This window comes from Labeo rohita, chromosome 2, assembly GCF_022985175.1.
Source record: "Labeo rohita strain BAU-BD-2019 chromosome 2, IGBB_LRoh.1.0, whole genome shotgun sequence".
Lineage (NCBI taxonomy): Eukaryota > Metazoa > Chordata > Actinopteri > Cypriniformes > Cyprinidae > Labeo > Labeo rohita.
This window is the reverse complement of record NC_066870.1, coordinates 11,614,578-11,638,837: the sequence shown is the minus strand read 5'-3', so window position 1 is coordinate 11,638,837 and position 24,260 is coordinate 11,614,578. Positions and strand designations below refer to the sequence as shown.

Below are 24,260 nucleotides of genomic sequence, written 5' to 3'. Positions count from 1 at the left end.
ACTGATAAAATTATTAAGTTATTTGATATTTAAAAAAACCCAAACGAGAATTTTAATGTGTCCACTTATATATATATATATATATATATATATATATATATATATATATATATATTTTTTTTTTTTTTTTTTTTTAAATATCACTGGTCAGTCACACATAACAAATTTACTTTTTAATCACTCTTTTTAAGAATTTGCTGTCTCTTCCATCATATAACTGCAGCTAACTAAAATATAAATTAATGTAACAATTATCAACATTTTAGTGCTTTGGTTGTAATATCGGCTAAAAGGCAACAGCCCTGTGTCTTAAAATTTTCAAATGGCTAACATGCAACATAACAAATGGTCACCAGTTTTTCTGAAAAACATGCATGGCAAACAGATGACAATCTTACTGTATTACAATATGGTGGGTGCAATATTTTGTTTTAGACCTTTCAAGACAACATTTAATATGAGCTCATGTATATAGCAATGTATTATTGTGTTCTGCCGAGCTGTTGGATGTATCATGTACCTCTAAGTTGGCCTCACCAATGAAGCTGAACCTCGCATGCCAGGAATACAAATGGTGCATTGTACTAGCAGTCTATGGAGGACCAAACTATGGAGGACCAAGCATGCAGAAATTAAAAATAAATAAATAAATAACAGAAAAAAATAAAGACATATATGATCTGATAAAAACAACTATAGTCCATGTGTAATAAAATTTAATCCTGAATTTATTTTTATTACCCTTTTCCTTGTAATAATATGTATTATTTTCTGTATTTATTTTTACATTTATTTTCATTCTTCTTAACTTTCATTTACTTATTCTTTCATTTAGTTTTATATTTATTTTATTTATTTATTATTAGTATTGAACTATTAAAAGTAGATAAATAAAACGATTTAAAATAATTTATTAATTAAAAAATCATTTATGTATTAAAAGTGTTAAACATGTATATTTATTTTCCAATGTGATTACTGATTAAAACTTCTTATATTGATTACCTCTCTTTTTAAGTGTCACTATAGTCCTCCATATATTAAGGGCCATTTATAGAACTGGAACCAGACTTTGCCCTTTTAAATCCAGCACTGACCAGTTGAAGCCTTGAGAAAGATTTATTTAGAGATCTTTAAGCAAAGCTAGCTCATAGCACAATGCACATTCTGTATGTTCCTTTAAATATCATAGCATTTATATCAGTGCTATTTTAGTATCAGTAATATATTATTTGATTTTAGTTCGTTTACATTTTTAGTAATTTTGTTATGTTTTTTTTTTTTTTTTCTTTTTCTTTTTTTTTTTTTTTAAATCTAAATTATTTTAGTACATCAGGTACAAACTGAAACAAAATGATTTTTTTTTTTTTTTCGCCTTGGCAACTTTCTGAAATAAAATAAGTTTCTAAATATTTAATTTCAGTTAACATGTATTTTATTTTTAGTTAACATGTGATATACAAGCTTGAATTATTCTTGCATATAACAATAAAACACATTTCAGTTCAAAACACTTTCAAGGTAACTTTTAATACAAGCAAGTGGGTAAAAATTAAATTTAAACAGCTTACAAAAATGCTTCCAAAAAAGCAAAAGACTCTTTAAAATTTAGATCTCCTTTAAGTATATATCTTTTAAACAATATACAGACAGCACGAAGACATTACTTGTGCATGTTTATGTGCTGCTAGTTGCATTTTTAATGATTAGGTGTTCGTATTAGCAAATCATACCACAAAAAATATATTATGTGTATGCTGTTCAGTAGAGGGCGCCAGTAAACATGACGCACAGCTCGCCCAAGAGAGAAAAAGCACAACATTAGGTCGGCAGAAATTGTGTACGCTTGCGCCCTTGACATGCTGCTGTCTTGCTATTTTAAAACAGCTGCACTTGAATGTGTTAGCCGCTGGATGTCAACTGAGACGACTTGAATAACATGAATTCTTAATATATAAATTCACACAGCATTCCTTGTGGAGTCTAATAATATGTAACTATATCGGCTGGCCGTGAGCACCGTACACGTCATGTGTAGCGCGAGCCAAATCACTTGAAGTTCGCTGGACATTATTTCATTTTCTTATCGGGCATACTGAGACTCTGCTCTAGATAGCTCACAATTTTTGAGATGATCCATTTCTGCAATGGCGAGGGGTCTGTTTTCACGGGCCTGGCTGTCAAAGACTTACCACTTTCAGGTAACAGTCCTTTTGAAATTTATTATGCGTTACGTCCCAGCGAATGCTAGGTGAAAATGAATTTTCGCAGCAGTGTGGTTTTCTTCGTCAGTGTATATATTATGTTTCCACCGAGGCAAAAACGTGGTGCAACTGCTGTTGCAATCTGCTTTGAATCTATCAGGTCTTTATCAGTAACCGTAGTGACAGTAGCTCGCTTTTGCACACGGGTCAGCGATTTCAAAATATGTTTTTACGTCAGAGACATATGGTGAGGGAATTCTTCTTCTTTATGGAAATAATTAATCCATTTACCCTTGAGAGGACTGAGATGCCATGGGCTGCTCTGCTGTAAGATTAATCCTCTTCACTGAATGAAGTTAAACTGGGTCTGTGGTGCCATGGCAGCCTGCACAACTCCACAGCAGGACTAAGGAGCTTAAACAGAAGATAGGCTTAGAGCTGAAATGTTGTTGTTTTGTGCATGTAAAAGGTTGAATCATTGTTTATGGTTTATATGTTAGCTAGAGACATTCATAATAACATTTAAAATGGTAAACTAAATATGAAAGCCATTCGTTCACATGATAAAAAAAGCTTAAAATATGGAATTCCTGGGAGGTCAGATGTAAAAATATAGTACCAACTGTCCCATATATTAATTTACATTTAAAATAGTAACCACCAAGGTTCTAGGATCTAGGACCGTACTCGTTGATCAGTGAGCATTTGTTTAGAATATGAGATATTACAAAATGTGCTCTATACAGTTCCTGTTTTTTAGCAGGCAGTTTTTTTCATACCATTGTGCACACCTTTTCTTTGTGTACATGCACGATTAATGTATGTATGTATGTATGTGTGTGTGTGTGTGTGTACTTGTTCTTGCTACATTGTGGGGACCAAATGTCCACACAAGGATAGTAAAATCTGAAATTTTTGACATTGTAAAAAAATGATTAAAAATAGTAAATGATGTCTGCTGATCTCAGAATTACATAATTGTTCTTAATAAACAGGAACTGAAGTTTGATGCACATTTTTAACCAGAGAACATTTCTCAGAAATTAAAGGCAAAATGCCACCAAACACGCACATTTTTAATGTAACTAATAAATCACATCATTTGCTAGGCAAAGAGTATAAATACACAAACGTAATTATACTTCTATATAAATAATAATACAAAGAAAACACTTTTAAAAAAACCCAAACTTTAGTCTGCCATGGTGCTGTATAATGTATTATATATTAGGGACTGTCTTATTATTTAAAATGTATGCTAGCAATAATATGATTTTTTTTTTTGCGCATTGTTGAGGCAGATTTGATTTCAAATCAACAGCCATAATTGTGTAAAGTTTATTTAGATTGAGGTCAGAGTAAACTAGAACTTGCAGTCACCTTTACTTTCGTATTGTAGCATATTCTGACAAAAGATTACAAAGACAAACATTTTTTTTTTTTAAACTTGCACAATGTAGTTGTTTACCACAATACTAGTAATGTGGGCTAACAAAGTAAATAGGGTTCATTTTATTTCATGCTGACTTTTATTGAAACTGAATTTGAAATGGACGAAATACTGTTTGCATATTATTAGAAAAGAAGAATTCCAGGAATCAAATATTATCCTTAATAAAATGTTTATTTTTGACAATGCTTACAAGAATGATGAATTTTTTTATGAGAATAAAACCCAGTCTGAAATGCAGTTGATTATGGAGAACTACTTTCTTCCTCAAAGGCATTTTGATTAACTCATCATATCAGAATATCCTAATGTTTATGGTAACATTTGACAACTCAAAATTTTAGAAAGGCTATATTACCTCAAGTAGCCTATAGACCCATTCTGACTAAGAATGATAATTATAACGATAACAATATTAGCATCCACACCAACAGACAATACCATTCTGTTAATTATTGTAAAAGTGAGCTGTAGTTATGTCTGATTGGACTCTGATGTGGTGTCAATGTTTTTACCATTAATCAGGTAAAATTGTTCTGAATGTAATTCCAACAATCTATCATTATTGCTGTAGTTATGGTTTGGATTCTGCTATCCTTTTAAATTTATAATGATTTTAAAACTTTTATCTTTATCATTATTGTCCTTGGTGTGAACAGGGGATTATTTTAGTTTACTGAAGCTAGATCCATAAAAAAGCATTTTTCGTTACTTGAAATAAAAGAAACATTAACTGAAATAAAATAAAATACTTATGTTAGTTGCCAGTGCAACATTTCTCTTTTTCTTTTAGTTTAACGTTAATTACTAAAATAACTAGAACTAATGAATCTAAATTAATAAAAACCATATAGACATATTAAAAAAGCAACTAGAACTAAAACTAAAACTAAAGTGAAAACAGAAAATATATTAACAAAAAAAAATCTAATTCAAAATATTAACAAAAAAATATATCAATGATACTACAGTAACACTAGTGTGAACTGTGCCTTAACTGTGAAGTCAGAGCAAGTTATTACATTTCAATGAAAGATTACTTTAACCTCAGTGATTTATTACACTGGCATAGTTTTTGGGCAAGATCTGCACAAGGACAATAAAGTACTCTAGGATTTCAATGCTAGCAATTATCTTTATCGTCTTTTTTAGATCATCTAAGTATAGGGTGTGGCCCATTTGCTTTGCAAGTGTGAGCATAGATGAGCTCAGCATGAAGAGAATCCAGTTTAAATACGCTTTACACTAAAGGCGGGCGTACACGGTGCGATTTTTGAGGTCGTACGAGCTCGCATGCGATTTTTTTTGGTTATCGGAGGAAATCGTCTCTTCTCGTATGGTCGGGGCTCGTATGGTGTGTGAGAAATTACGAGACGAGCAGAGTGCCTTACGAGCACTTCCCGACCTTACGATCATTTTTAAACATGTCAAAAAACTTCGGGTGCTGTCGGATTGAAAGCGTGACATGTGTGCTGTTGAACGAGCCGATTTGTTGAGCAAACTGGAAATGACCAATCTAAGAAAAGAAAACCATATAGCAAAAGTCCTGAAGGCAGTTTTATGATTCTGCATTACTGTTCTTCCACAACAATAGAACATGTAAGTTACAGTATGTATACAATAATACCTGAACTATCCAGCATTTTAACATGTATAAAAACTACGTCACAAATTGCAGAAACTTGCATGACACGCAATGATTGTGTAATTTACAATATCTTCCACGACGACGATTAAGAAAAGAAAGTCCATGTTGTTCTCTGCCCTTCAGCCAAACTCTTTGCCATGCCCTTCGTTTTCTTTTCTTTTTTTTGTTTTTTCGCAAGCCATTGCTGCCACAAAGAAAAGGATCTCTTCCTCAGAGTCCATGTTTTTGGCGCGGAACTTCGTGAATGTGATTGCCTCGGAAATCGGCAGGTTTTAAAATCGTGCCGTGTACCACTGCGTCCGTAAACAAAGTCACTCGTGACGTGTGCGTGGCCATACGGTCTTCCGACTGTCCGAATTCGCACCGTGTACGGCCGCCCTTAGAATTGTGTCTGGCAGACTAGCTCTGAATAGCGCTGTCAGATTGATTTCTGAAAATGGAGCCAGGGCTACATTATGTGTGAAATAACTTCTCCTGAGGTAATTGTTCAGGGCTGAAGCTGCTTGTAAGCCAAATCGGTTAATTAAGCTGTTTCAGCAGCCAGACAGTGGTTTTCTAAACTCTTTTTTTGCACTGAACAGTGCTTGCGAAGGTTAAGAGAAAACATTGTTCATAGTACTGTGGAGGTTTGGGCTGGTCGTAGATTTGCACCTCTATACTTAGACACAACCCTCATAGTCCTCAGTGACCTATCCATTCCATAAAACACAGAGATTCTGAAAGTCTGAAACAAGCTCCATTGAGACATTTGTACTGGAATTTTGGCATTGTTCTCAGTTTATTGCCTCACATTCATCTCATCATGATCAGACACATCTGGATGGAGTTTTTCTTGGAGCTTTTCCTGGACCTCTCTGTAGTTTGTATGCACATGATTTGAAGCTACAATATGTAGCAGCTAACTTCTTAGCCTTTTCAGAAGTTGAATAAGATGTTCTCAGTGTGGTTATACAGGTTGCTCAGTATAAACCGGACCTACAGGTTTACACAGTGTCAGAACTTTATTACGTGATGTACTTTTGTTGTTGACTCTGTAAATAAGGAGAAAGCAGCTTTGTCTGGTATTAAACTGCTTCATCTGATATTATTTGGGGCAAAATCCAGTCGCTTCCTGTCTTTTCAATTGTTTTATCAGCATAAAATTTAAAAACTTAAAGAAAAGTAAAGAAATGTCAAGTCACATACAAAATACACACAAAAGGGAGTGATGCAAGTTCTGGATTTCCAATCATCAGGAAAGTTATAATGAGAGGTTGAATGACATACGAGTCACAAGGAAGAACATTTCAGACAAATCAAATTTGGACTTTCAAAGACTGAAGCCTGCAGGGAAACCTGTAATCATGTCTGAAGGAAACTAGTATTTACCTACCAGCTTTATTGCAGTTTTCTCCTGTAAAGAGTGACTGGGATTTCTGACGTATGAAAGGAAATAAAAACTGAGCTGGTACCTCAAGCCCACATAATGTGTCTTTTGGTACTTCGAGTCACATTCTTAAAGCTGAAGTGTGCATAATTTCTGCAGTGCTAGCAGCACCAGACATAATTGCAAAAGTAATATGATTGGTCCACAGGTAGCCCTCATCCCAGTATCTTGGTTGGGTCAGTTTTGCTGTGTTGGGTTTTGACTGCGTTGATTTCTCACTTGGGTCATTCCATATCAAATCAACCAAATTTCAGAAACTTCCCTGGCTAAAAGTTTTGATTTTGTGTTACCTATATGGGCCATTCTACAGAATTCAGTCAGAGTTGGAAACGTCTTGAACTTGTATCTTTTTCCAAAAAAATTGTATGTATGCAAATTGTATAATATCCAAGGTACACGTTTCTAATTGTGCATATTGTATTTTCAGAAAGTTTTGGAATATTTGTCCTCTCCCCAAATTTGTCACTACTGAAACAGTAATAATAATTTAATTAGAATGGTTATATTGACCTGTTAAGATTTTGCTTAAATCTAGATAGTAAATATATATTTTTTACTATGTTGTTCAGCATTTTCCAGAGGTAAAACAATTACATTAACAATTACATTTTTAACAATATTGAAAAGTGTAATTTATGAGATTTGTTGTATTTTGAATCCAGAAAAGTTGATCATACTGATTTCAACATTAAGGGTTCATTAGTTTGAATATACATTGAACTATTATAACATCTTAGCTGATAATTCAGTATACTTTTTGACAAAACAGTATTGCTTTGGTAGCAACCACATCACATTGCGGAATTTTAACTCACATACTAAAACACTACTAAAACATACTAAAATGCAAAAACAAAATATTATTATTATAATTATTATTATTATTATTATTATATGTTCCCTTTTGTCATTACTGAAACAATGATGACATGTTTTGGTAGTGACTGTTTCAGTTACCGAAACTCCACCCAATGTTTCGGTAGTGACAATTTTAGATATTTTTGAACCTAGCTCAAAGATGCTAATCAGCATATGGTTAGCTAGCACAGTTCTGGACAGTGGTACACATATGAACATCAAATGTTATGGAATAAATCCCAAAAAAGTGTGCTTAATTGCAGAAAAAAAGATGTTTGGTAGTGACGTAAAACTACAGACAGATTTTTCAGACTTTTGAACACATTTACCTCAAAATGATGAGACCTATCTACTCAAACCTTGTAGCTATGAGAGAGGGGGACACAGGAATATTTCCTAATCATAAATTTATGGGTTTAGTTAAAATCAGTCTCTGCCAATGGACTAAAACATACACTGTTTTGGTAGTGACACGAAAAATGCGGGCCGCATTTTTTTCATTATTATTTTTTAAGGTTTCATAATTTACAAAGAAAACTTTTGAATTTTTTTTAACTTCACTTTTTAAAAGAATCAGAAAGATACTTTTAAAAACAACAATGAAAAAAATACGAAAATTATTTCAGTATAATTTTCATAAGTTTAATAAATTTAGGGGTTAGGGTTCAGGTCAGCACCTCCCAAATGAAAGTACCCAATAAATGATGATTTTATTTTAAGCTATTTTTTATTTTTATTTTAAATATTATTGTGGGTTTCAATAGATAATAGAAGGATCTTAATAAACATCTAAGATTTGAATAGTTAAATGCTTTTTAAATGTGTTTTTTGGCCATTTTGGGTTTCTTTCGCATCAGTAGCCAGTGAGCTTGCTGCTCAACATTCAAACACTTGGCTACTGCTTACAGTTGCAGTTACAGCGCGAATCAGAAATCCTCTACCTTCCCCAGCTCCACCTATATAGATCTGGTACAGGGTGATTTTGTGTATGTTATATATGGGGGTAATTTCATTACCATTAACATTGCCATGCGTATGCTTGTTAACTCTCCAAGATTGTCATGACAGAAATATATAAAGAGGAATATCTGAAGAGCAAATAATGTTGAGACTAGAAAAGTATCTTGTTTCTCTCTATCAAAAAAATTGCATAGAACATATGTCTGGTTGTCATAGTTGTATACAAAGTGACCTGCATTTGGTTTTTGTTGAGGGATGCTTGGGTGCTTGTCAATGGATTTGCATGCCTGGGCTATTATTAACTGAAATCTCACACACAAGTTAGAATGAGATCCTCACTGCAGAACACAAGATTCAGGGGGCGAGGTTGGATCTAGATCCCTCTCCTCCCACCTTACATATACCCAAACCTATCCGTCTCCACCCACTGATCGCTAAACCCACCCATCTCCACCCCCTAGATGTGGATCCAACCCCGCCTCCTGGATCTTGTGTTCTGCAGTGAGGGGCTACTGGTTAAAATGCTTACAGTAGACTGGTCTTCATTTACAAGTAAGCAAGAATCCAAACAAACCACATTTCCAGTCCTTCACCAATACAAATTTACTTGCATAGCATAGCTGTCAAAAAACTTGTGTGCACCTTCCCTCTGGCAACACCTGTTACCTGAGTAAATATTCATCCATGAGATTTAATATTTTGGCTTCCTTCTTAAAATTTTTATCTCTTTCCCAAGAAAAAATTTTTAGCCAGGGACCTCTGGTTGAGTTGACACAGACTGACCCATTTAGAGTCGTATTTTAAGAATGGTATCTTGGATCATAGCTAGGAATTAACCGTAATTGTCTGTAATCATTTTTATTGTACTCCCAGATGTACTTTGATAGCAGCTGTTGGTGGAATACCCAAAAAGCAAATGCACAGGCTGAGTTATACTTTGCACCGAGAAAGGACATCTCTGACGTATAAAGCGTAATGACCTGTTTCTAACAAATGTAGTACATTAACCTTAGCTTGTGCTTCATTTACATGGACCTGCACTACATACAGTACACCCACAGTTTGCATGTGCCCATATAGTGCAAGAACTTCCACCCACGGCCACCCTAGCACGAAATTTTCATAAAATGTAGCACATAGCCCTGTCTCTAATGCAAATATGAAAGTAAAGCCCGTAAACACCAACCCAGTGGTTGATTTGTAAATTGCGAGGTCCCACAACAAAGCAGGGTGGCGGATCCGGCAAGTAATCGGAGGAGGGAAAGGTAACGGAGCATTGATCTTTTGCGCAATCACATTGGTGAACCAACTTGAGTGATTACCAGCTTGCATCAGTTGCTATTATAGTGTGCACATGTACTCATGGTTATTTTTTTCAACCCAAACTTTTTTTAGTTTTTGGGTGGTTTTTGTGTAATCCAGCTCCTGACAGTAGTCGCAACAACCCAGCAGTTATAATGAGCGAGATAATTTGCATCCTCTTCAGGTTAGTTCTCAGTGCTTCCAACTTGGATTTCTTTGCTAAAATATAGGTTTGTGTATGTTTTATACAATCTATAAAACTGTTTCTGTGCTGTAAATCATTTTATTTTATGCAAAGCAAACTAAAGAGACGCGATGTCAGTCACTTAAACAAGTCTCATCTATTCAAAACATTTAAATGTTTCATTTTTACTTTTAAAAAAAACTTGTTAAACTGGTTTAGATGTACGAAATATTATATATATTTTAAATGGTAAAATATGTTGTATTAAGAACTGTATTTAATTTGTCAAAATAAATGAAAAACGAAAATGAAACTAACAACAGTTATTGAAAACCTAACTGAAATAAAATAATTATCAAAAATAAATAATTGTGTTCGTAATCATTATGTTCTCACCCCGTGGAGCTGCCCGAGTGCATGAGACTGGTTTGTGCACTGCGAAAGGTACGCCTTATTTGTCCCTGATGAATAAGACATGATCGATGCATTGGAAGTTGAGAGTGAAATTTAGCTACAATATTTGCATACGTTTACCATCTAATCAATCTCAGCATGTTTTAATTTTGTGTCGCTAAAGGTTTTTGTCACTAAGCTTAAATTAAAATGTCTTTAGTCTGCGCTCTGAAAGTGTTCTGTTAAACTTTAATTACTAAAACTAAAAAAATTATATAAAAACTAAATAGAAATGTGTTCACAAAATAAAAACTAAATTCCAATTAACCAAATTTTAAATATAACTAATAAACACAAAACTGAATTTTATAGTGAAAATTGAAAACGGTACTAAAATAAAAATAAATTTAAAAATGCAGAACTATATTAACCTTGGGACAAACATCTTTCATTGGTGTGTGAGGAGGGGGATCTGCCAAATAAGGTCCCGGATCTGATTTCAGAGGTGCCGGATTGAGATCTGCTTATTCCAGCACAATTTAAGCCCTGCATTTACACTAATAGCTGGTCATTTGTGTTTCAAAGTGGAAAAAAGCAAAAACTAACCCCCAATATCACCATTTGCATTTTAAATTAATGAACAAATGGAAGAACAAAATTATTGTAGTGTTGATGTTTTTTCTTTAAACTTAACCTGAAGATTTGTAATGTTTTACAACATTTGCAAAGTAATTAAATAATAAATAATAAATAATCATTGATAGTAATAAGAAATGTTTCTTGAGCACCAAATCAGCATATTAGAATGATTTCTAAAGGATTGTGTGACACAGAAGACTGGAGCAGTGTTGGGTGTAACTATTTACTAATTAGTTACAGTAATTTAATTACTTTTCCCTTGAAAAAGTAAAGTAATGGATTACTCTTATTTTTTCTAGAATTTAATTAGTTACTTCTTATGTTATTAGGCTGGCTTGAGAAAGCCATGCTAGAAACCTGCTAATCATGCTAGAAACATGCTAGCAACTTTTTAAAGATCTTAAACGTTTCAAACTTTTTCAAACTTTTCTGGTCTGGCTTTCTCAAGCCAACTTTTTTATCTAGTTGAACTTAATACTGTGTATAGACTGTAGAACATTTATATACAATACAATAGTGGATTTAACATCAAAATTTAAAGTCTAACCTTAAAGGAGAAGTTCACTTCCAGAACAAAAATGTACAGATAATTTACTAACCCCCTTGTCATCCAAGATGTTTGTGTCTTTCTTTCTTCAGTAGTAAAAAAATTATGTTTCTTGAGGAAAACATTTCAGGCGTTATCTCTATATAGTAGACTTCAGTGGTGCCCCCAAATTTGAACTTCCTAAATGCAGCTTCAAATGGCTCTAAACGATCCCAGCCAGGTCTTATCTAGCAAAATAGATTGGTCATTTTCAAAACAAATTGACAGTTTATATACTTTTTAACCTCAAATGCTCGCCTAGTCTCGTCTCATCTCTGTGATGTGCATGTGTAGTCTGTGAAAATCAGGTCACTACAATTAGGGTAGGGTAGCTTCAACGTCAAAATCATCCTACAATGCTGTTTTTTTGTAAATGCCATTAAATGTTCTTTGCATGTTCGCTTTGTAAACGCTGGGTCTGTACTTCTGAAGCGATGTAGGATGATTTTGAAGTTGCGGAAGAATACGGGATGAGAGTTTTGTGTTGACCGTATTGACCCAGAAAAAAAAACACCTAGATAAGATGAGCGTTTGAGGTTAAAAAGTATATAAATTGTCAATTCGTTTTGAAAATGACCAATCATTTCGCTAGATAAGACCCTTCTTCCTCTGTTGGGATCGTTTAGAGCCATTTGAAGCTGCATTTAAACTGCATTTTGGAAGTTCAAACTTGGGGGCACCATTAAACTCCACTATATGGATATAATTCCTGACATTTTTTTCTCAAGAAACATAATTTCTTATTGACTGAAGAAAGAAAGAGACAAACATCTTGGATGAAAAGGGGGTGAGTAAATTTAATTATATTTAAAATGCATGTTTTTTTATGTACCCTTCTCACTTTAAATACTTTGAGTTAATAAGAATATTGGTAACACTTTAGTGTCCATTTCTCACTATTACTTAGTTGATTATTAGCATGAATATTACTGGGACATTTGCTGTTTATTATTACTTAAAAAGCACGTATTAATGTCTTATTCTGCAAGAACTTATTCTGAATCCTTAATCCTACCCAATTCCAATTCTTAAACTTCACAACTACTTTACTAAGTATTATTAAGCAGTAATTAGGAATATATTGAGGCAAAAGTCATAGTTGATAGTTAGTTAATAGTGAGAATTGGACCCAGAGAAGTGTGACCAGAATAACTTACATAGTTATCTATTATTTATTTGAAAGAATTAAAAGAACCGTTTCATGTCTATCCTTGTATCATTAACTTGTACAGGTTGATATAGGATTTAGAAAGTAATTAGTAATAAGTAATTAAATACTTTTTGGAGAGAGTAATTTGTACAGTAATCTAATTACACAGTTGAAGATGTAATTAGTAACTAGTAATTAATTACTTTTTTAGAGTAATAGTAACTTACCCAACACAGGACCTGGAGTAATGGCAGAAGAAATTTAGCTTTGCCATTACTGCAATAACTTGCATTTTAAAATATGTTCAAACAGAACAAAGTTATTTTAAATTGTACTATTTTACAATATAACTGTATTTACTGTTTTTTTGTTTGTTTGTTTGTTTTGTTTTTTGTTTTTTATTATATACAGTCAATGCAGTTTTGGTAGGCATAAGAGAATTCTTTCTGAAACTTACAAATCTTATTGACCCCAATCTACTAGTAGCATTATTCTACTGTATATTCTCTACCTCATGATGGCTGAAACAACAGCACAAATAGCCCATAAAGGCCACTTTACTGTGGCTGCAAAGCTCCTGGCTGTTCTTGTACCCTACATGGGGATGCCCCTGAAGCCTTTCACTTCAAACTGCTATAAAGCTTGATTTGATAAAAGTGACATGGTAAAGCTTTGGTTACCACAGTAACCACATGCTTTTCATTTCTGGGGCATAAATCTTCATGGAGGTATATTTGTAGTTCAAAGGCCTGTATGCAAGTAAACTGACAGAACCACCCTCTAGGCCTTCTTTCATAGTGACTTCATTAAAATTAGGTTATGTAGAAGATGATTATTGACCTTGCTTTAGTTAAATGTGATAAGATTGTACTCATTTTATGACCCATTGGCTGGTAGTGTGCAAATTAGTTGTTTGTTCACTGTTGATGGTTGTATTTCTTTGGGTTGTAGCAGGAGGTTTTTGTTGTTGTATTGATATGAACGTTGTTTCAGCCTCAATTTCTGTTTTGAAATTTGACAGAGTGAAACTATAAGTAAACACTTGACATTGAGTTTAGTCAGGATTTGTGTTTACTTTTAGCATGGAGTGTGTTTAAGTTCACAGACCTGGGCTTATGTTTACTTTCTGCTTCCTTTCTCTCAGGCTCGCCTGTCCTATATTCGTGTAAAGTATCTCTTTCTCACATGGCTTGCTGTGTTTGTGGGCAGTTGGGTTGTGTATGTGCAGTACTCAACTTACACTGAGCTGTGCAGAGGACGAGAATGCAAGAGCATCATTGTGAGTACAACACTTTTTAACTAATTTTCAGCCTCAGACTATGCAGCCGGATAAATATTGGTCAATATGGAGTATTAAATTGTGTGGTTAATTTCCCTTATTTTTTAGATTACCTTAAACATCATCTAATGCTTACTTAAAGTTCATCTTGAAAACATATTTTAATAATCTAATAATTTAATATGGTAAATGTCATCTTTAGACGATTGATTTTAATTTTTAGTGTCTTAATTTCTATTAATTTAGACTAAATAGTATAGAATTTTAATAGCAGCTATTTGTATTTGACAACATGAAAATAATAATAATTTTAATAGTGGTGCATGCCTAATAATAGTACAGTGACACAACAGTGACACTAAAGTGGATAGTTCACTTAAAAAGATTAAAAGTAAAGAATTGAAAATGAAAATCTCACCCTCATGTTGTTCTAAACATGTTTTTTCTTCTTCTTCCATAGAAAACAAAAGGACACTAGATAGGTCATACAATAACTTTGTGAGGAATTCACAGATATTTAAATTACTACTGAATGTAAATCTTCTCCAGCTTAGCTCTCCAATTTCATTTGAATATCGTGCCTAAAGATAAGGTTCTTATTTGTATTTGCAAATGAAATTTAAGAGCTGTATCGACAGGACTTTTTGTGTGACACTTAAAGCTAAAGTTATCTCTAAAAATACTTTATCAATCTTTCTACTTCTAATGACATTTTTTTGTAATTATTTGTGAAATTTACTAGCAATATCTGATTAAAATTACTTTTAGTAAGTAAAACATTTTTTCATGTGGAAAAGAGAAGCTTAAACATTCTGCTTGAATATGAATACACAATATCTTTTGTGTTCTGTAGAAGAAAGAATGTTATATTGATCATTTTGGGGTAAACTATCCATTTAAGACTTAAATGAGATGGGAAAAACATTAATATAATACCTAACCCCACAGCCCCATCTACTGGTAATGTGGTAAAAATGTTTTATTTAAGCCATTACACATCTTAATGTAAGGCTTATTTGATAGATGGAATGTCACTTACATTCTCATTGAAATGGACGTTCCCTTTCCAACAGTGTGAAAAATACAGCAAAGGTATTATTGATGGCTCTGCCTGTAGCAGCCTGTGTGAAGAAAGCTCACTGTACTTTGGAAGGTGTCTCTCTACCAAGCCAAATAATCAGGTTTGACACTACCACACTCAACCACAGACCCTAAAATAGAATCCAATCCTGCTCCTGGAAGGCACCTTCAAGAAGAATCTAGCACTAATGAAACACCTGAACCAGCTAAGTAAAGGTCTTCAGAATCACTAGAAACTTTTATGCAGGTGTGTTGGCGCTAAACTCTGAATGAAAGAGGCCCTCTAGGAGCAGGATTGGACATTCCTCAGTACTGTCATGATGACACTGTGTTCCTCTGTTACTCTCAGGTCTATACAGGTAGCTGGGGTGATCATGACGGTGTCATCAAGTGTCAGCTGAGTGACATAATGCACTATGAGCTGGGAGAGGAGCTGGAACCAAAGAAAGAGGTTGCACTCTTTGATAAACCCACTCGAGGAACCTCTGTAGAGAAGTTCAAAGAGATGGTTGCTAGTCATTTGAAGGTTTGGATGCTTTTTTTTTTTTTTTTGGCTTTAGCACTCATTGAAGGTTTTGATGCACTGTTTGCATTGTTTAGCACACAATTCTTTAAAGGAAGGCCACAGAAATGTCATCAGAGAGAGGTAGCCCCCCAAAGGGCACATAACTCAGCACTTGTAAAAACCAAAAATGGCGAATTACCAAACGTGTATACATGGTGGCCATTTTAAGTCCACAGGACCAAAAGTTCAAATGAAGTGTGCTGTGTTTGCTGCGTAAAATATGGGTTGAATTTTTTTTTTTAAGATTTATTTTTGCCATTTTTAGCCTTTATTTAGATAGGACAGTTAAAGAACAGGTCATCTGGTTTTTTTTTAAAGAGTCCTAATATTGTTTTGGAGTTCCCTACAACAGGTTTAAATGCATCTAAAGTCAGAAAACATTGTAATTTTCACAGAATATACATTTAATATTAGAGCTGAAAATATACGTCCCAAGCAGTTCTCAGCAAACCCCTCCCTTTTATAGCCTACTCTGCTCTGATTGGTCAGCTGGCCAAGTCTGTTGTGATTGGTACAGAAAGGTGTACTTGAGCAAGTTAGCGAGCGCTACCATTGACAAAGCATGCACCTTTACATATAGTGCTCCAATCCATTCTTAAAATAAAAACATAAAAATGATTTTGTTTAACACTTATGCAAGGAAAAAGTTTAGCTGCTAAATTGTAAACACTTCACAAAACAATAATGGTGGATACGTTAGTCGAGTGCTAACATGTCTGATGAAACAATACAGTTTGTAAACCAAAATATGTTTACATTCAGTAAGACAGTAATATCGTGGTTTACCTAGAAACCTAAAACTGCACTAGGTATACATCACATATTAGCACAAAAAACTTGATATTTTGAGCACTCGCTTGAAAATGGACACATAACGCATCAATCGTACTTACAGGTTGTGGTTTGGAGACACTTGTTGGTCCGAATAAAAAAGGTATGGACTTATCTTTCATTGGCAAGTGTTAAGCAAATCTGGCTTTGAACTTGCCAAGACTAGAGAAGCAGTCCTTGGTAAAATGATGAGCACACAACAAAAGGTTTGAATTATATTGCTGTGGTATCGCGGAAAATATCTTATATAATTAATAATTTTAACCACTGATTCATTACATCATCATCTTTCGGCAATGAAAGCAAAAATTTGCTTTCACAGCGCAGAATTTAGTCTTCTCGACATAATGTAAACACACTAGCAGAAGTGTTTGTAGACAGGTCAGAGTGTTCGTATTTCGTGGGCAGGCAGGGATTATGCTAATGTTACCTAATGACGTATATCAGTAGCAGGCAGAAAATCCGAAAATATGATGACTCGTTAAGGTGTTCCAGAATCAAGACTTACTTTTGAGAGACAATATCTTTATTTATCATGCACCTTTTTAACAACTTTGCAGACTGTTTATAAGTTATAGACTGTTAACTGCAAAATATTTTTTTTTCGAAAACCCATATGACCTGCTTTTTAACTGACAGGAAGTGAAGTGGGAGATTGAGTGAGGGGCGGGATTGGGAAAGGTCCACAACCCGGGAGTGCAAAGGCGGTACATGTTGGCGTGCTGCCCACGAGGCCATCGGTGCCAACATGGATTGATTTTTTTCATGTTGGTCTCAAAGCAGAGCTGCACTTATTATAAACGCCACTATTTTAATTTGGCATTAGGGGCAAGATGAGATAAAAATGCCATCAAAACTTTTCTGAAGTCGGTTCTCTTCTGCGATACATTGATGTAAAAACACCCACGCAGCATTTTGACCTTGAAACGTGCAGCTCATATTTATTCAATAAAGTTTTTCACATTAAGCCAGGAGTCACCACACTCTGTCGGGACTTGTATGAAATCATAAAATCATAGCAAATTCTTTGTGTTGTTTCTACAGGCAAAAGTTGGAGAGCAAGCCAACCTCTCCAGTTTGGTAGGCATGATTCTTTCAGTGGCAGACAGCAATAAAGATGGCCACATCTCTCTCCCAGAAGCCAAGTCTGCATGGGCTTTGCTGCAACTCAACGAGGTTCTGCTGGCAGTGGTGCTCCAGGACAGAGAGCACACACCTAGACTGTTGGGCTTCTGCGGGGACCTGTACGTGGTGGAGCGGGTGCCTCACACTCCTCTGTATGGCCTCAGCCTGCCGTGGCCCATGGAACTTTGGATTCCTGCGGGCATGAGGCGAAACATGGACCAGTGGTTCACACCTTCCTGGCCCCGCAAGGCTAAAATCTTTATCGGCTTGCTGGAGCTTATAGAAGACATCTTCCACGGTACCTTTGGGAGCTTCTTAATGTGCGACATGAGAGCCAGTACTTTCGGTTACACCGATCGGCATGACCTCAGGCTGGTGGACGGGCGGCGCGTAGTAGCTGAGGAGGCCTTTAAACAGACCATGATTCTTCAGCGCTGTGAGGAAGACGAGGACTGCGTCTACGGTGTGGACTGTAGGACTTCGTGCGACCGCACAGAACACCGCTGCATGGCCAAGGTGGCTCAACCCAATCTGGCCAGGGCTTGCGGAGCACTGAAGGATTACCTCCTACGAGGAGCTCCGGTCCATCTACAGGAAGAGCTGGAGAAGCAGCTGTATGCCTGCATGGCTCTCAAAGGTTCAGCTGAGCAGATGGAAATGGAGCACTCGCTCATTCTCAACAACCTCAAGACACTGCTATGGAAACAGATCTCACATACCAATGACTCCTGAAGAGAAATAAAGATGCATTGGTGACAACATTCAGATTCTTGGATGTCTAATAAAGAACTTCAGGCCATTGTGAATCTGGCTGGAGCTTACAATGCTGGTAGTAAAGTAGCTGGAAAAAGAGGCTGATGACAATATTCATTGCTGCTTTGATACTTAAGTTCTTTTTCATGACAAAAGTAGTATCAAAACTATGAAGAATTACTGCTCAGGCTCAATTTAAGAACTTAAGGAGTAACATTCACTTCTTAGTTTCGTGTCTTTGTGCTTTGTTCTCAAACACAGTTGATCAGTGATCATGTTTATTTTATACTTCCTTCAGATGTTATGAAGGAGCAAATGACTCTTTTAACTTTGCATCCATTGTTGGATGTTAACATAGAAAGCTAAGAAATGCACTCGCCACCAACTGTGGTTGTGTAAGTCTCGTATTTTAATGTTTGTCACATGAGCACAGCAAAAAGAGCCATAAAAGAGCCATTTTGAAATTGACATATTAATCAATGCCTTGATATGCATGTTGCCAGTGAGTGTTTTTTTTTAGTTTGATGCTTGTGGGTGAAAATGTCTCATTCTGTGTACTTGGACAATTCTTAGAAATGGTTAGACTATGATTTGAAGGTAACATTACAATAAGGTTAAATATAAATATAAAAAATACTTAGAACAAATTTATAATACAATACTTTTAAAGCATTAGTCTATGTTAATGTTAATTTATTTATGTACAAATACATTTTTAGCCTCTCAAGAATTTAATATCTTACAAACATTAATTACCTTAGAATAATATTTAGAAATTAACATTAATCTAGATTAATAAATACTGTAAATCATTAATTAGTCTGTGATACCTAATGCAGTAACTAATGTTAATGAATTTAACCTTATTGTGTAAAGTGTTAAGGCAAGCTCACACACTACACAATTTTGGCTGGATTATTTTAGATTATTTTCAAACCTATTTGATATTATGATGTGATCTTGACACTAGTGGAACTAATCTAGCCATCCACTGTGTAGATGGTATAACTTAAAAATCGTATCACTTGCATCAGTTTATTTGAGAAAATGTTTTTTTTTCCTCTTTTGGCCAGGACTGCCTTGACCAATTTTTTTGTAGTTTGAGCACATTATGAATATTATGTGGTGTGAGCTTGCCCTTACTGATCTGAATGCTTACAAGAGTGAGTCTTGTAAATGACACTGGGAGGCCCTTCTCAACCATGATGGTTCACAACATCTTTCTTTTATTGCTTTGTTGGGTTCCTATTTTGTACTCTTAAGGCATGTCTAGTGAAAACCATCCTGATATGGTAAAAATTTATTTTAATCTAAAAACAATATGAAATGTTTATCATCACAGTCATGATTCTTGATGTACTTGTGAAGAGATTAAAAGGTGCTTCTTGTTTTTTATCAATCATTTTTCAGTGGTATGTTTCAGATTATATGTCGTCAGACTGCTTCAGGTTTGTGTATTCATAAATCTCACTGCTGCTGCTTAAGAGTTAAATGGAGATTTTTTACAAGATTTAATTGCATGACTTTGCACATTAAAAATGTTTCAAATAATCTCAAATGTATCTTCATTGTCAAATCCTCATTTTCTCATCTTCTACTATACCAAAGACCACAAACACACTGTATTCTTTCCAAATTATTTATTTGGAAAAGGTGCACACTTTCTTTGGAGCAGCTGACACTTCTCTTTAGTCGTCTGCAGCAGCTTCCTGAGCCCGGAGGAAGCTGGCCTTTTTCTGGGCCACACGGTCCTTCCTCTGAGCCAGAGTCAGCTTGGCACGGTTCCACCTACCAACACAATATTAATGAGGTTTTAAAAAAAAAAAAAAAAAAAAAACCATCCCATCTGCTCAGAATAATGTAAAAAAGGTCTAAAAAAGGTCTAAACATCAGACTTTTAACTGTTAGAAGTAGCAGCTACAGCTGTTATTTGCATTATCTTAAACATAACCCTTGAGACCTTATAGGAAGACTCAAGACTCAAACCTTTATCTTAGACAACAGAATGTTTTAAGATCAACATGTCTAACCGTAAAGACCATTTATGCAGTTTTGCCATCAAAACTACTACATGCCAACACTGTCAAGTTTCATGGCAATATCAATTTCATGACAGTAGGCAGAGCATCCCTTAAATCTGAAGCAGTGATAGAAGCCTGAGAACGCACCTCTTCTTCTTGATTTCTCCCTTAGGCTTCTTCTCATGAACTGGGTTCTCACGGATGGAAGCATGGGCCTTTTTGTACATCTCTTCAACCTGCAGAAACCAGACAGGCATATAACAACAAGTGAAGGTAAGGTGAAGGGGTAAAGCACAAGATTTACAATAAATAAGGATTTTTTTTTTTTTTTTTAACTGTATACAACTGCACGAAACAAAAAAATAAGTTAATCTACAACAAAAATTTGACATTTAGCCAGCAGCAACATGCCACTAATAGTGTGCATCTATAGATGATGACCAAAATGACACTTTCTTGTATCAAATACAATATTACAAATAATTTATATCAATATAAGCCCTGATTCCTCTTGCAATCTGAATAGGTCGATTACTATAAAAAAAAGCAACAAATGAAACTGAACAAACATAATACAAATGTTGCCAGCAAAGTGTTTCTTACAGATTCGGGTGTGATGCCGTTCTTGATGAAGCGGGAGAACTGCTTCTTGTACTGGTCTTCGTCCTCCTCAATCAGATAGCTCATGTACTCTGACACATTCTGGCCCATTATGTGCTTCCTGTGCACCTCCGCGTTAAACTCCTTACTTTCTGAGTCGTAGCCTGGGAACCGTTTCGTGCTTAGAAAGAAAAAAGTAATGTCAATATTCCAATAATGATGACAAAGATGAGACATAAAAGCAAAAATAAAGCATAAAGCAAAGGCAATCATCAAGTACTCTGCAAAAGCTCAAAAAGCTAAAATAAGCAAGATGCCTGCACAACATTCCTCATTCAGAAAAACTTAAGATTATTTGGATGGCAATTCAAGTAGGCAGCAGGGCAGTGTGATTCATCAAATTTTATTTTGTCCTGCAGAGTTTAGCTACAACTTGCCTCAACACACCTGCCTGCAGGTGTATACCTAAGTATACCTATTAAGACCTTGATTAGCTGTTTCAGGTGTGTTTGATTAAGGTTGGAGCTAAACACTGTAGGACACCGGCCCTCAAGGACCGAGTGTGGTGACCCCTGGCTTACATTGTTTATTAAAACTAGATTAAACGATTATTGTGCTGCATTCTGTTCATTTAAAATGTGCTTTTCACCCCTCATTAAAAGCCCAAACGTAATCTCCTGTTGGACATGTTTGATATTAAAAGAGTTATAAAAAGTACATTAAGCCACAAAAGAGAACTTGTGCTGTTCCCCAGGCAGGACAAGTAAGGTAACATTTGGGTTTTGCGTATTCACATAGACACAGTTGGTTATGTCCTAAGTGAAAATAAACAGCCGGGAAACAAATCCAATGTATGATAGCTAATTAGATACAAGCAAGGTCTTAGTAACCGGAGCGCAATATAAGTCTGAATTTATTAAAGTAGCTTTAATATACTGCTAGATTAACTTACATAAACTTAAAGCATTATTTATTTTATTTGTAGTTTTATTATTACTGTTATTATTATCGCTGATCAATTTTGTGATACAAATACATATTTACTGAATGTCAAAGGTATATCATCTAAACAAAAGCGCTTTCAGTGCACAAAGACAGATTACGGAGTACATGGTAGGTTAGTGTTTACTTCCTTTTTAGTCATGCTTCTAACAAATTTGCACTGCAAATGTGGCACAGAAACTTTTGAAGTGGCATTTTTGAAAAAAATTATTTGGGAAAAAAAAAACTGTAATAAGACTACAGAATTAAAAAAAAGCATAAATCTATTTATTTTAAATATTAAATTGACAAATTTTCCAAAGTATTATTTATAACTTAGGGCTGTCAAATGATTAATCGCGATTATTCGCATACAAAATAAAAGTTTGAGTTTTCCTAATATATGTGTGTGTACCGTGTTTAATTATTATGTATATATAAATACACACAAAGGAATGTATATATTTAAGAGAAATATGTTATGTACAAAATATTTTTATGTATAATAAAAAATTATATAAAAAAATTCTAATTAATACACATACTTGTAAATATTTCTTAAATATAGGCATGAATGTGTTTGTATTTATATATACATAATAATTACATATTAGGAAAACTCAAACTTTTTAACGCTTAATCGAGATTAATGTTCGAAAGCACCCAAAACTACTAAATCAAATGTCCAATGTCTAAGCTTTGCAAACTGGGGAAAAAAAACTACATGTACTGACCTGTGAGGGATGGACAGTCCTCCATCCACTGCTCCCTTGAGAGCTCCAAACACCTTATTCCCTGTGGTGGTTCTGGCTAGTCCAGCATCCAGGTAGCATGAAAACGCACCTGGCTGGCCATCAATGCTTTCCACATTAAATTCATCGCCAGTCACCTCAACCTGGCCTTCGTAGACCTTATCCAGACCAAACTTATTCAGCAGCTGTAAACAGAAAGCAAGTCTGAGTATGATCATATTCTGAGATGTGAACAGCACCATTTATTCCTAACCGATAAGGACATTTACCCTGCGTGCACACAGTAAACCGGTGCAGTAGGCGGCAGCGTAGTTTGTCAGTCCAACAGCAATGCCATACTTTGGCAACTCATGAGAGTAAGCAGCGCAGACGATCGCGTCGCCTTCAATTTTGGCATATGCGATCTAAGAAAGATGCAAGATCATCCTGATACATTCAGCAATACAATGGTAATTAATAACATTTCAGTAACACTGGCAAAGATGACATGGTGGTAGCTGTACCTGGCAAACAATATCCCTGTTGGAGAGTCGAACGATCATCCTGTACTTAGGTGTGTTGTACTTGTTCTTGTCCTGAATGACAAGGCGCTTCCGGGCAAAGTAGTCAGTTTTTCCCTCTGAAATGGTCAATAATATTAGTTAATGTTGGTCAGGCTGTCAGACAAAGTTTTTACAACAGTAATATGTTCAGGTCATTTCATTGTGACAAATGAAAACATCCTTCAGTTAAGATAAATATAAGGAAACACCTCAACATACCTCGCCTCCTCCTGAACTTGACCTGGTATCTCTTGAAATACGCTTTGTTCTTAACCACTTTAACGAAGCCCTGCCGGAAAAAAAAAAAACTATATTTGTAAACTATATTTATAAATGGTTGACCAGCAGGACTGTCAAAAACATATTCTGAAGCAGTCTGACTAATATTTGGGCAAAATCAAGTGATAAAATGCGCTACGTGACAGTAAACGTGAAACACAAAACTGATTAGAGGGAAAAACATCTAACCAGGGCAACCAAAAACTACTCCAGAGGGAGACATTTTATTTTATGCGCTTTCAGTGTCATCAAAAATGATTATTTGAGTATTTAGTGAGAAATGTGCCACTGACGTTCATACAGCGACTAGTCTGATCGACTTAATCTATAACCATCCTGTCGCTTCAATTGTTCATCTTTCATGGAAATCGAACTGAAATAGCGGGAGAGGGAACGTAATGAGTAAAACATTGTATTTTGGTGATTTACTGACCATTTTGTTATCGTTTGTTCTCCTTTAGGTTGGGAGACTGAAGTCTTCAGACTCCGATACTGCTCCCGCTGCACTGTAAAAAGGAAGTTCATGCTGCGCTGCGACCGGAAAATCATAGCATTCGGAGGCAAAAGTGTGTGCTCCTCTAGCGTCATGGAGGATAAACGGCAGGATATTCTAATGCACGATACTTAAAACATTTATTTCAATGAAATGAGT

At 35.1% G+C, this 24,260-nt stretch overlaps 2 protein-coding genes across 2 annotated transcripts; one reads left to right on the top strand and one right to left on the bottom strand.

Annotated features, from left to right (window-relative positions):
• Positions 1-1,787: 1,787 nt before the first annotated feature.
• dipk1aa (divergent protein kinase domain 1Aa) lies at positions 1,788-20,180 on the top strand. Its single transcript, XM_051132111.1, has 5 exons — positions 1,788-2,201; positions 13,945-14,079; positions 15,153-15,260; positions 15,509-15,685; positions 17,600-20,180. Exons 1-5 carry the CDS (start codon positions 2,148-2,150, stop codon positions 18,410-18,412), a joined length of 1,287 nt encoding a protein of 428 aa, XP_050988068.1. The 5' UTR covers positions 1,788-2,147; the 3' UTR covers positions 18,413-20,180.
• rpl5a (ribosomal protein L5a) lies at positions 20,059-24,187 on the bottom strand. The gene is made up of 8 exons (XM_051132123.1): positions 24,042-24,187; positions 23,549-23,618; positions 23,291-23,406; positions 23,057-23,191; positions 22,770-22,972; positions 21,058-21,235; positions 20,602-20,690; positions 20,059-20,221 (listed from the first exon to the last, which is right to left on the bottom strand). The coding sequence occupies exons 1-8, from the start codon at positions 24,042-24,044 to the stop codon at positions 20,122-20,124; spliced, it is 894 nt and encodes a 297-aa protein (XP_050988080.1). The 5' UTR covers positions 24,045-24,187; the 3' UTR covers positions 20,059-20,121.
• Between the last annotated feature and the right edge of the window lie 73 nt (positions 24,188-24,260).